Raw genomic sequence first — 13,862 nt, forward strand, 5'->3', positions numbered from 1 at the left:
AGCTCTAAGAAATCGTATGGCACTGACAGGAAGGAGTATCATAGTACATCAACTGATGGATGTCACCAGGCCATGGTGCAGCTGAGCTACCTCAAACCTCAGGGCGCTGCAAAGAAGAAAAAAAATATATATTCAGCTCTTAGCTGGGTCATTTCCATCCTTCTTGAGATCTTTGTTAGATCCCCTTGGCTTGATCTCCCCAAAACACCTCAGTGGAGATGCTGTGAGGGTTCACCAGTGTTCTCAGTACCAAACTGCGATTACTTCCTTTTGGACTCAGTGTCTCCTTGGCAGCTAGGAGCTGTGGGAATCTCTGTCTAGGGGCTTCTGCTTTGGTGCTAATGCATTTTTTTATTCTACTATGGGGATGTCAGCTTCATAGATTCCAAAGTCAGTAGGGACCGTTGTGATCATCTAGTTTGACCTTCTGTATAACAGGCCATAGAACTTCCCCAAAATAATTCCTAGAGCATATATTTTAGAAAACATCCAATCTGGATTTAAAAATTGCCAGTAATGGAAACGCCATCATGATCATAGGTAAATTATTCCAATAATATTTCCAATCAACACTGTAACCTTTATCAAACAAACTTGTAATCTCATAAAATAAGGATCTATTTTCCATAAATCTATGTTGATTAGCATTAATTATATTCTACTCCTTTAATTCTTTGTTATTCAAGTCCCATATCAGCTGCTGTATTACCTTGCCCTGGAATGATGACTGACAGGCCTGTAATTACTCAGGTCATCCTGTTTACCCTTTTAAAATATTGACGCACCAATAACTTCCGGTGTTCCAAGACTCACTGGAAATCAACATTCACTGTTCAGCGAACTCCTCAGCCAGCTCTTTTAAAACTTGGATGGAAGCTATTTGGACCTGCTGATTTTAAAATTTCTAACTTCAGTAGATGCTGTTCAATATTCTTCTGATATACTAGTAGAATGGAAAGTGTTATCATATGATATTACTACATCATCTATTTTTCCCCTCAAATACAGAACAGAAATATTAATTGAACATTTCTGCAATTCTGCCATTTCCATGTAGTAATGAACCAATATCATTGTAGGGATTCTTTTTGAGCCTATTCTTGAAAAAACTCCTCCTTATTGTCCTTAACCCTGATGACCATAGAGTTCTCCTTGTGGCCCTTGGCTTCCCTTACCAATTTTTTGCAATTCCAGGCTTCTGATTTATATTCATTACTATCAATTTCTTCCTTTTGTTATATACTATTTTATTGTTTCTTTATAGCTGCCTTCACTTTCCTTCTAAACTAGGTCAGTTTTTTAACCAAGATGGCTTTCTTCCTTGATTTGTAGGCTTATGGCTTTTTGGAGATCTAGGAAAGTGTTTATAAACCATTCCAAATGATCATTTACATTTTTCTGATTAAATTCTTCCTCCCAGCTGATTTGGCTCATAATCTTAATCAGTTTTGTGAAATTATCCCTTTCAAAGTAGAGTCTCTTTCTCTCTATATATAAATAAAATTACTGATCTGTACTTTATTCTGTTTGCACGTTATAAATGGGATCAGGTCTTGTATGTAAGCTACCATTAATTTTTAGTTCTGTGATCAGTTCCTCTTTCTGACAAGATGTCTAATATAGAATTCCCCCATGTTGACTGCAACACTTGGAGTTAGGAAATTGTCCTCAGTAATATTTAGACATTCCCAGGATGTTTTAGCATTGGCAACATCAGACCTCCAGCACATCACTCAAATTGAAGTCCCCCATGATCACACAGCATTTCGCCCCGACACACACATTAAAGATAGGTAAATAAGGAGCCAGTCATCCTGTTCCAAAGTGTGATTTGGTGCTCTGTAGCAGATACCAACCAATACCCCATCTGGTGTTTTTGTTAGGACATTGATCCATAAGCATTCAGGATCATTTTCTTCCGAGTTATCAGTGACTGGGAAACAGGTAATGCCATTTTTGACATCATGTCACTCCCTCTTCTCTTTTGTCTACTTGATCCTTCCTGAATAGGTTATAACCATTTTTTTAACATTCCAGTCATGTGAGTCATACCTCCGCATTTTTCTGGTGGCCACGCTGTGCCCACTCTCGCCTGTCTCTAGATGTTGGAATGCCACCCTGACCTCTTGTCTCTGGTGATTAAGAACAGCAAGGCCTCTCCGACTTCCTCTTCCTTTCTTCCTTGAAGCTGGGGCACAGATGTTCCCTGAACCTTGCTATCTAGGAACTCCTCACCTTCTCTGATTCTCAGTAGTGTCTTTACTTGCCTCTCCAATCAGTAATCTTTTCCTCCAGCATGGTGACCAACTTGCACTTCATGCACAGGAAATCTGTTCTGGCTTCAGGCAGGAAAGAAAACATGGCACATCCATTGCAGGTCACCACTACTGTTCCATCGCTGGCCATCTTGAAATCGCACAGAGCTGAACCAGGAAGGAAAGCCTCTTTCATGCCCTGTCTAAACTCTCTCTGAAACTCTCCTCTTAAGTAATTCTGTTAGCAGCTCTCATGTACACCTAACAAATTACTTTTTATACCAAGTACCCTGCTTAGCTCAGCTCTGCCTCTCACTACCATGGAGAATTAACTACTTGGAGACTTTAAACAGTGAGGCTGATCAAAGCTCCAAGGGCGCAGCCATGTGGCCCTTACCATGGGACCAGATATGAGAGAGGAGCTCCTAGCACTGCTGCAGGTGCTCTTCATAATCAAATATTGCACTAGAACTTCCTGGGACCTTCAGTTGTTTTGCTGGACCAATCATCTCTCTCTTTTCCCTTTTCTTAGCACTTCTGGATATCAGACCCTCTACCACCACCTTCTGATAAGTCATCAGCAAGAGTGGAGGATGAAAGAATATCCCAAAAGTTGAAAGAGAGCAGTCTTTTGATCCTAAAAAGGGGGAAGGCTCTTGTAATGACATTTCAGTCACTTTCGCTTGACTTTTCAAGGTCATCAGTGCTTCTGAACCCATATATTTTTATTTTCTCAGAGGAGGATGAGACTAGGAATAAGAGCCATGGATGGAACCCCCTTCAGCCTCCTCCCCAGATAAGGGCGTCCTTTCTGCTTTGTCTTTCCCTTTGAGCAATGGCAGGTCAGGACCTGGTAGTCAGGATGGCATGAGATTTACATCTTCTTTTGACAGCTTTCCCAAGTAAATCCTGTAAGCTTTTTGACATCCTGAGTTGCAGAAGAAAAGGGCACCCCTCCCTGTCAAGAGGGATTTTTCAGAGCCAGACAAGGAAGTCTGATGACTCTATCAGGGTCTGAGGGAAGGTTTTGACATGGTCTGTTGAAACCCTGCATCAGAATCACTGTCTTTCTGCTCCCGGTGGAAACAGCAATTTGAAAAAAGTGAGACCATCTTCCACTCCTAGGAAAAAGAAGTCTAAGCAGTTTAATACATTAATAATCTGGAATTATCTGTAACTTATGAGTCACCCAGATGACATTTTAGAAATGTCTGTAATGGTATGCTGTTGTTTGGTAAATAGGCTACCTTTTGTGGGGATGTGTTCATTTATAGTTTTTTAATGACTGCCCTCTTTTTACAGATCTTTATCTTTTATTCATTCCCTATAGTAGCCTAGTCCATCAGTAGTCTCCGCTCATGTCACTCTAATGTACTGGATAACAGCCTAGATAGAGAAGCACAGTTCTGATTTGACATATTAGAATAGTTCATGTATTCTCATTGCATAAATGTCTTATTTCTTAAGAGTTTTTTATAAATATATTGAGGCAGAGTAATAAATATACAGATTTGCTTTGTTTCTCTCAGTAAAATAGCTAATTACATTTAGTTTTCTTTCTTCAAGATACCTTTAGTCAGAGCTAAATTAGCCAACTGTAAAAAGCAGATTTTCACTGTTTGGTGTCTTTTAGGTACAGTGTGTTTTGAAACCCAGTCACCAGAAAGATGGGCAGGAGCTTAGCGCTTTGCTGAATGCCCCTCACATTCAGGTAAAACTAGACAAAGCTGGTACTGTGCAATCTATACTATGTAGATTTTTAAAATGTTTTTATGTATTTTATTTCTTGCAAACACCGTAAAAACACCGGTTTGAAACTTGTTTCTTGAGGAACTGAGTGTTCCTCGAATATATGGAAAATCTCCACGTGATTGAAAAATGAAAACTTAATGTGTTTCACGGGTGACAAAATTGTAACTTCCTGCTACTAATGACATTTACTATTGAAATGCGCACTTGGGGTTCAGTGCCAGCCACCAGTCTTCAGGTGTACTTAGTTGCATACCTAATAAGCCAACCTTCAATGTTTATGCAAAAGGCAGAAGATTGACTTTAAACATAACCATTGGAAGAGTGAAGCTGCACTGGGTGCATGGGTATATAATACAGTATTTTCCTCTACATTGTTGCCCGAAAACTCAATCAGAATTGGGGCTCCATGGTGCTAGGCACTGTATAAACACATAGGAAGACAGACTTTTGCCCCATACAGCTTGCTATCCAAACAAGGGAAGGGAAAAAAGGTGTGGCATACAAAGTGAACAGGGAGATAAAGGCTTATGGGGGAGGGGGAGTGAGACTGACAGAGGACCTGTGATGGGAAATAGCTAAGATAAGTTATGGGCAAACAGGCATTCATCAAATGCCTGATAATGACCAGAGTTCAGATGGATTTAAAAAAGGGGGGGGGGGGGCGGGTGGTTTGCTGCTATTGGTGGCGTTGAGGTGCTGTGGAAGTATTAACTGGATGGGGGGCCCTGGCTGAGTGTAATCGTGCCCTGCCGCTTCTGGCTGTTTTGGGGGGATATTTGCTGTTCCTTTGGGCTGACTGCTGGAGCTTGGAGGCTCTGGAGTGGGGTCTTTTTATTGGGAAAGTATTCTTTTTCCTTCCCAACTCTTCCCTCCCTCCCCCTAAAAAAAAGTGTTCTGGGAGTGTGGAGGAGTCTGAAACCATAGGTATAAATTCCAGCATATATCACTACTGTACAAACAAGAATTGACAGCTAGTGAAATTTACAGTTGTCGGTTACAGAAGAATGTGATTAATATGCATTGCTTGCAACTTATAAGTAGAATAGCTTCTACTACATTTCTTGGCAAAGATATAATAGCTGAGTGCTACGGTGAGGTCTCTTTTTACTAAAACTTCATTACATTTAAAAAAATATATATTTAATAATATACTCTGAACAAGGCCCTGTTTACTCTGACAAGCTGCACTTAAATTTTGTGGCAGAGTCCACTAATTTCTGCAGTGCTTTAATGGAAATAATCAAAATACAGTGACAGCTTCAAATATTAAAACTGGAGGTTTTGTATTTAATTATATATGAAAATGAATATAAGCAGTACAGTGGCCCCTGTGTTTGTTAAACTGATTTTGTCATTAGATTTTATCCGTGTATGTTCAGTAAGCTACAGATTGACAAGGTTGTCATCTTTAGGTTTCAGAGTTAACGTGAAGTAAAATGGGGTATTGAGACCCCTCAGAGCCATTGATTCAGACTGTCAGCAAACTCAGGAGGACAACACTAGATTAGTTTACATTCACTTCATGTTTTCCAGGTTATCGTTGCAATCGTCTCTCAAAACTGGGTGACTGGGCAACAAAATGGCAGATGAAATTCAATGTAGATAAATGCAAAGTAATGCACGCTGGAAAACATAATCCCAACTATACATATAAATTAGCTGTTACCACGCAAGAAAGAGATCTTGGAGTCGTCATGGATAGTTCTCTGAAAACATCCACTTAGTGTGTGGTGGCAGTTAAAAAAGCTAACAGAATGTTGAGAATTATTAGGAAAGGGAATCAATAAGAAGACAGAAAATACCATATTGCCTCTATATAAATCCATGGTATGCCCACATCTTGAATACTGCGTGCAGATGTGGTCGCACCATCTCAAAAAAAGATATATTGGAAAAGGTTCAGAAAAGGGCAACAAAAATTATTAGGGGTATGGAACAGGTTCCATCTGAGGAGAGATTAATAAAACTGGGACTTTACAGCTTGGAAAAGAGACAACTGGGGGGATATGATAGAGGTCTATAAAACCATGGCTGGTGTAGAGAAAGTAAATAAGGAAGTGTTATTTACACCTCATAACACAAGAACTAAAAATAAAAGTAATAGTCAGCAGGTTTAAAACAAACAAAAAAGGAAGTATTTCTTCACACAGTGCACAGTCAACCTGTGGAACTCTTTGCCCAAAGGTGTGTGAAGGCCAAGATTGTAAAAGGCTTGAAAAAAGAGCTAGATAAGTTCATGGAGGATAGGTCCATCAATGGCTATTAGCCAGGATGGGCTGGGATGCAAAACCATGCTCTTACGTGTCCATAGCTTATGTCTTCCAGAAGTTGGGAATGGGCAACAGGACATGAATCACTGTTCTGTTCATTCCCTCTGAAGCACCTGGCATTGGCCACTGTCAGAAGACAGGATACTGGGCTAGATGGACCATTGGTCTGACCCAGTATGGCCCTTCTTATGTTCTTAATCATAAAGACTAGAATATTAGCTTTTTAAAAACTAAGATTCTGAAGCACACTTTCGCAGCAAGGGTGAATTCTGCAGCTGTGGAATATATCTGGCTCTCACTATGAATTAGTATAATTAAAACTTAACCATGCTATTGTGATAGAGATCTTTAGGATTTTTTAATTTGTTTACTAGATAATTTGCACAATTCTCTAACTTGCAATGGCTATCCTAGTTAGTACAAATTAGTGAATTTCTGTTGTGCTTCATGTAGGTATGAAAGGCATGATTTCCTTAAACTGTATTGTCTGTTTTGTTTAACACCAGGCACTTCTATTAGCTCATGATAAGGTTGCAGAGCAAGAAATGCAGCCAGAGCCAGTGACAAATGAAAAGGTTTATGAGAACTTTGGCCTGTATGGAGGGGAGACAGTTAAAATAGTTCGCATTGAGAAGGCTCGAGATATTCCATTGGTAAGTATTGTTACTCTGACAGCAGATCCCTTGCTCTGGAAGAAAATGAGGCTTGAACTGTCCAATTTACTTTTATTCTTCCAGACTCCCTGGTGGGGGAAGTTGTCCTAATAGTAGTGTTCAAAACCCCCCCCCCTTTTTTTTTTTTTTTAATTATTGAGAGAGAGGTGTTCTCTTTATAGGTGAAGTAGGGGACACAATTTTTTTTTTCCTTTTGCAGGTCGTTATTTTGTTTTGGAATTTTATCATCGGTATGCAGTTTAAACTTTGAGAGCTAATAGTAATTTTGGTTCATGAAATAAAAAATGTTTATGGCTGATGCATATTTCTTATACTGAGGCTATATTAATTTATTCTAATACTGAAACCTAAGTTGCTGCCATTTAGAGCAAAGTCAGTAGTACATCTGTTGAAAAGTCAATGGGTTTGAAAGAAGGCCTTCCTAAAGAAGGCAGTATCTCAGGGCTTGCTGAAACTGAGTTTTAATCCTTACTGTGCCAACAACTGCATTTTTTACCTCTCTTATATTCTGTTTTTCACGTTCTACATAAACATATTTGGAAAAAAGTTGTTTAAAACATTTCTGTCATAATGTACAACTCAAATTTAATCACTGTTGAGCAGATTAGAAGTTCCTGTTTCTGCTTTAAGAACTGAATATCTATTTTTAAGTCAAAGCTTTGGATGTGTTCATCTAAGTTTGTTTTTCATTTGTAGTATATGAAATTTTATCCACTGGTTTAAAATATATGCAGTATATATCCCTGAGTTTCATATTTGTTTTGCATTCAGATTATCTATTTGCAATTGTATAGGGTGCTACAGTGCGCAATGAAATGGATTCTGTCATCATTAGTCGAATAGTGAAAGGGGGTGCTGCAGAGAAGAGTGGGTTATTACATGAAGGGGATGAAGTTCTGGAAATTAATGGCATTGAGATTCGTGGAAAAGATGTTAATGAAGTTTTTGATTTGCTGGTAAGTGGTTCCTTCTTTCCCCGCCCTCCCCAGGAATATTTGCTGTCCGAGCTTTTCAAGTTGCCACTCTTTTTTTAAACGAGTTGGATCCAAACATCATAATTATAATTTTAATTAGTTAACTTTAAGAAATGTATTTTGTTTTTGATAATGTTGTTAGACCTAGAGAATTTTTTCACATCTGGTCTTTTGGCAAGTCTGACAAAGCAGTGTTTTAAGAGGTATGAAAATAGTTGTCTGAAGAAAGTAGTCCTTCAAATTCTCCAGATCTTGATGGTCATCTTCATTAGGTTTCTATTCTCAGAAGTCCAAGCGCTCAGTAAACCAGGCTCACCTACATAAGAGGAGTCTGTGGTCTTTCTCTTCAGCATTACCCACTTCAGCCTCAAATGGTTCTGCCTCTAAGCAGCAAATTTGAAGGGGTGTGATAGCATGCCATACTAGACCTGATTAAGACCAGTCTTTTGTGTCCTTCCTTCCTTCAAGGATCATTTTGTTTCAGTTTTTGTCAGCAATGATATTTCTAATTTCTTTGTCACAGCAATCTCAGAAGTGTCTTGTAATGATATGAGAAAATTCAATAGATCAATTAGATGGAAGTGTGATTTTGAAGCTGATTGGTATCCTCTTAACTTCATTCAAGGTGGTAAAAATGTTCAATATCACTTTTATTAATATGGCAGCTGAAAAGATTTTTGAAACTGGAGGATAATCACATTAGTAACTTGGGATAAATTAAAAGTCCACTTAGAATTTATTTGCATACTGGCACAGAAGCCGATCAAATGTGCCCCTCTCAGCCATTCACTAGGCTGCTGTGAAGGGACCCAAAACCATGGCCCTAGGTGCTTTAAGCCTGTGGAGCCTGAATGAATCCGAGCCATGCCCCAGTGTGTGGGGTCCTCAGGCACATTCCAGAGCACAGACCTTCGGTCTGGTACCCCCTCCTGAGAGCTGGAACCTATTGTCTAGCTGCCTATCCCCCTGAACAAATAATGGCCCATCAGATTCTCCTGAAACTTAAACACACCCTCTCCCAGAATCCCACCAAAGATTTTGAGCCTTCTGAGTTGGGTTACTGTTTACTCTGTCAGGGGCCCTGCGGTAGGTGCAGTTTCCTTACCATCCCAGGGCATCATTTGAGCAGGGTTCAGAACTATCAAATCCATCTGCTGCAGGGCATTCCTTGGGTTCCTGAAACATGGGTACTTACTTCCTAATCTCACCTCCTCTGACCTTGGTCCAACTGTTCTTTTTCTTCCTCCTGCTCCAACTTCCTGTGTATTTCAAAGCAACATCATTAACATTAAATATTCCCCATTGTCCCTGGTCTGGGGAAGACATGGTACAATCTTGCCAGTTCATGGTGATACACATACAGAGGTTTTCCTGGAGACAGCAATTTAATGATACATTTCATAATATCATTTCGTGAGATGTATAGACAAAACTCCAAAATCATCACACCTGCCAGTATCGGAGTGAAGGATTCTAGCTTCCCCTACAAGAGAAGACTGCTTCAGTTATAGATGGAGCTGGTAACTATGTCTATAGTTACAATGGACACTGTTAGGCAATCTTAAGTCCCTGTTATAACTGTTTAGGCTGTAACTTTCAGCCTGAACCTTGTCTGCCTCTACCTGAATCTTTTTTTTCCGAAAGTTTCAGCTAAAACTGTTCAGCTCTTTGAGAGAGAATTTAGGGAATTTGTCCAAGTTTAAAAAAAATCTTACAACCATTTGATTCAAAATATCTTAAACATCCATACTTTTGTAGCAGGGACTTGAAATTTGTTGGGGGTGGGGCTCAAGCTAGGGATGTAATTTGCCCTCCCTGCAAAATCTGTCCACATTTAGCCAAGTTATGAGCCTCTGAAAAATCAGTTTGTATGTGCTTAATAGAGGTTTATAAGACTTTGGCAGTATTGTGTTCTGAAGATTGTCTGCGAAGAACTTACTCCAGGAGTGGGCAAACTTTCTGGCCCGAGGGCCACATCTGGGTGGGGAAATTCCGTGCAGGGCCATGAATGTAGGCCTGGGGGAGGGAGTGCGGGGTGCAGGAAGGGGCTCAGGGCAAGGGATTGGGGCGCAGGAGGGGTGCGGGGTGTACAAGGGGGCTCAGGGCAGGGGTTTGGGGTGCAGGATATGGCAGGGGGTCGGGGTGCGGGAGGGGGCTGGGGTGCGGGGTGTGGGCTCGGCCCAGCGCCACTTACCTGGAGCGGCTCCGAGGTGGCAGCGGCACGCAGCAGGGCTAAGACAGGCTCCCTGCCTGCCCTGGCCCCGCGCTGCTCCTGGAGATGGCTGGCACCACATCCCTGCAACCCCTGGAGGAGGAGGCAGAGGGCTCCATGCACTGCCCTTGCCTGCGGGTACCTCCCCCCCAAAGCTCCCATTGGCCGCGGTTCCCTGTTCCTGGCCAATGGGAGCTGCGGGGGAGGCGATGCCTGCTGGCGAGGGCAGTGCACGGAGCCCTCTGCCACCCCTCCCCCAGGGGCCGCAGGGACTTGGTGCCAGCTTCTTACAGCAGCAGCGTGGGGCGGCAATCCTGCATGCCGGATCCAAAGCCCTGATGGGCAGGATCCAGCCCACTGGCCATAGTTTGCCCACCCCTGACTTACTCCATACTGACATAGCTCCTACCAGGTAGAATCATATAATGGAAGATGGAATGTAGTATTGTGTAACTAAAGACTATATAGTATTACACACACACACACACACACACACACACGGCTCAAGTTAGGGTTATATGGGCAACCTTAATGCTAGGATTTCTTAATTTTTGAGTGCTTGACTTCGCATCCTTTTAACATAATCTTATGTATAATAATTTTCTGGTGTTTTTAACTCTAAAATGCTTTACAATCATTCAGCAGCTAATCCATGCAACAGAAGATAAATTTGTTATCCTTGTTTTACAAAAGGCCATACAACAAATCAATGTAATTTAGGATAGAATTCAGGAATTCCTGGTTCTAAGTCCCATGGAAGGGTCAGCTGACCTCTTTCTGTATAAATGAGCTGTACACACTCCATGCACTGCTTTCATAAGACCTGATTGTGCAAACATAATTGTGTAGTGCTTGCTGCACCATATAAATCAGGTTCTAAGAACCCCATTGTGCAATCATTTACACACACACTTTATTTTAAGCACTGTGAGTTGACTTGTCAGTCAGGAGAACTACATGGGGTGTGTAAATTGAAGTGTATGTGTAAGTCTTTACAGGATTGGGATTTTAAGTATGTGAGCTCTTTAGGGCAAGGACTTCGCTGACTTTCTTTATAGGACTGAGCACAATATCTGTGGTTAACAATTAAATATTTTAGCTGTTAGTGATGTAATTTCTATGGATGATGATTTTGTGCCTTGACGTGAGGAAAATACTGTAAATTTGTTTATGTACATTTTGGCAATGTTTCAGTATAAGCAAGCACTCTCTTTACACTTGTAATTAGAAACACTGTTTTATAACTGAAAGAAATTTGAGTTCACAATGAACATTTTCATCTTTGTTTTAGCTCCTATATTTCTTTTCCAGTATTGACTGACTTATTAACAACTCAGAAGAGAGTGGCAGAATTGTAATCCTTGTAGTTCTCTAATTTCCCCATCTTTTCTCAGTAAAGTTGTATAGAGAAAATAATTTGTACAACCAAGCTTTCTAGGCTTCCATCATCTGGAGATCAGCATCAAGCTCTTTAGTCTTTCCTACTGTGTCACTTTTCTCTAGGAATGTATGTATATTGGGATTATTATAAATCTTAACCCACATAGTGATATAACGATGCATTTGATTATAGGGTCTGGATTTTCTTGGAATTTGTATTGCATTTTGAAAACAGTAAATGTTGTTTATTGAAATCCCTAATTCAAATAGTCAAGTATTTATGCTGTAGATTACTGGAATCTTGTTTTTTGTTACAGGCTGACATGCATGGCACTCTGACATTTGTGCTGATACCCAGTCAACAGAGCAAGCCGCCTCCTGCCAAGGAGACAGTTGTAAGTGAAATTTATGTTAATCTTACAACCGTTGTTTTTCACCCAGTGCTTACAAAGGTCTTTTGTGGGTCATTTTACAGGACGAAACAAAAGAAATTGATTTAGACCTCAAAGATTTGAGTAACTGCTGAAAATAATCACAGGTGACTGCCTGGAGCAGTGGTTCTCAAGCAGGGGTCCTTGTACCCCTGCAGGTACACAGAGATCTTCCAGGGAGTACATCAACTCATCTGGATATTTGCCTAGTTTTATAACAGGCTACATAAAAAGCACTAGCAAAGTCAGTACAAACTAAAATTTCATATAGACAAAATGAGAAAGTAAGTAATTTTTCAGTAAATAAGTGCGCTGTGACACTTTTGTATTTTTATGTCTGATTTTGTAAGCAAGTAGTTTTTGAGTGAGGTGAAACTTGGGGGTACGCAAGACAAATCAGACTCCTGAAAAGTTGTCTGGAAAGGTTGAGAACCATTGGCCTTGGCAATTCCACCAAAATGTGATCATTTGTGCTCAGTTTATGGCCTTGTCTGTGCTTGCAGCAATGTGTAGAGTACATGTGACTACACGCCACAGTGAAAGACTTTAGTGTGGGGGAGTCAGTGGAGTCTTTCATTGAGGCAGCAAAAGGCTCCAGCAGCTCTCTGTTGCTGGAGTCTTTTACTGCAACAGGGAGGCAGCAGGACCCTTCACTGCTAAAAACAGTGTAGACATGGGAGGCCCTGCTTGGGCATGTAGAGAGCTATGCAGGCTATATTCACTAGAGTTCTGGCATGTCTGTGCTTTACTCACATAAGCAGTGTCTCACCATCTACACTGCTGTTTATACGTGTGCTAGCTGGGCATCCAGTGTCTGTACTCTACATGCTGCTGCTGCAAATGTTGACCTACCCTATATAGCATTGCTTACTGTCAGTCACTAAACATGTACAAGTAAGAAATGCTAAATCTAGAGCTGCTTGCACTTCTGAAATGTTCTGAAGTTCTATTTTTTTTTTCTTTTGAGAATATCCATTTCTCCATTACAGATAGGGGGTGGAATTAAAAAGTGGTGGGTTGTGCCTTAACTTGCAAAACTTATCTGGGAAAAAAAAGCAGTAAATTGAAGATCTTTCTAAAATGTTTGTTTCTAGCTAACAGTGTCTTGAGTTATCTTTAACTTGGATTATAGCAGTTTACGTAAAGCGTTATGCAACATTTATTCAAAGATGAACAAAACCTTTAAATTACAGTAACATGGTGGGAGACTGATAAGCAAGCATCACTTATAATGAAACCTCATCTATAATTCAGTAAAAATGGGTTTCAGAGTAGCAGCCGTGTTAGTCTGTAGCCGCAAAAAGAAAAGGATTACTTGTGGCACCTTAGAGACTAACAAATTTATTTGAGCATAAGCTTTCGTGAGCTATAGCTCACTTCATCAGATGCAGTGAGCTGTAGCTCACGAAAGCTTATGCTCAAATAAATTTGTTAGTCTCTAAGGTGCCACAAGTACTCCTTTTCTTTCAGTAAAAATGAAATCTCTGTTACCTTTAATGCATTCCTATGGAGTTGTACTACTTTTATAATGAAACACAGATCTAGATACAAGGAATTTTGGTCATCTGACGCTGACCAATCAGAATAGTTAATACTGCATTCACTACTTTTTATGTGCCTGTAGGTTTTTTGCTGTCATTGAAGGTCAGTAAAAGTAACCTGAGACCTGTAATTATCTCCTTAATCCAGTTTAAATTTCCAAAATATTAGAATATATAGAATAAAAATATTTTCTGGGGGCTGAGCAGAAAAATGACAAAGAATAAAAAGGTGGTGGTGTTTTTTTTAAAAGATCAGAGAGAGCTTGTGAAATCATAAATAAATGATTATTAATCTGTAAATTTGGCACTGATGTGACCACTACTGGACTACTGTGTCCACAAATCAAGAAGGATGTCGATAAACTGGAGAGGG

The 13,862-nt window shown here is 40.2% G+C and overlaps 1 protein-coding gene across 3 annotated transcripts in view; it reads left to right on the top strand.

Annotated features, from left to right (window-relative positions):
• PALS1 (protein associated with LIN7 1, MAGUK p55 family member) overlaps positions 1 to 13,862 on the top strand; it is a 142,715-nt gene that overhangs the window by 96,859 nt on the left and 31,994 nt on the right. For all 3 annotated transcript variants that reach the window (XM_074955497.1, XM_074955498.1, XM_074955499.1), the window contains exons 4-7: positions 3,889 to 3,966; positions 6,784 to 6,930; positions 7,746 to 7,907; positions 11,835 to 11,912. In XM_074955497.1, coding sequence (XP_074811598.1) covers positions 3,889 to 3,966; positions 6,784 to 6,930; positions 7,746 to 7,907; positions 11,835 to 11,912 — 465 coding nt within the window. The remainder of the gene's footprint in view (positions 1 to 3,888; positions 3,967 to 6,783; positions 6,931 to 7,745; positions 7,908 to 11,834; positions 11,913 to 13,862) is intronic.

This window comes from Natator depressus, chromosome 6, assembly GCF_965152275.1.
Source record: "Natator depressus isolate rNatDep1 chromosome 6, rNatDep2.hap1, whole genome shotgun sequence".
NCBI lineage: Eukaryota > Metazoa > Chordata > Testudines > Cheloniidae > Natator > Natator depressus.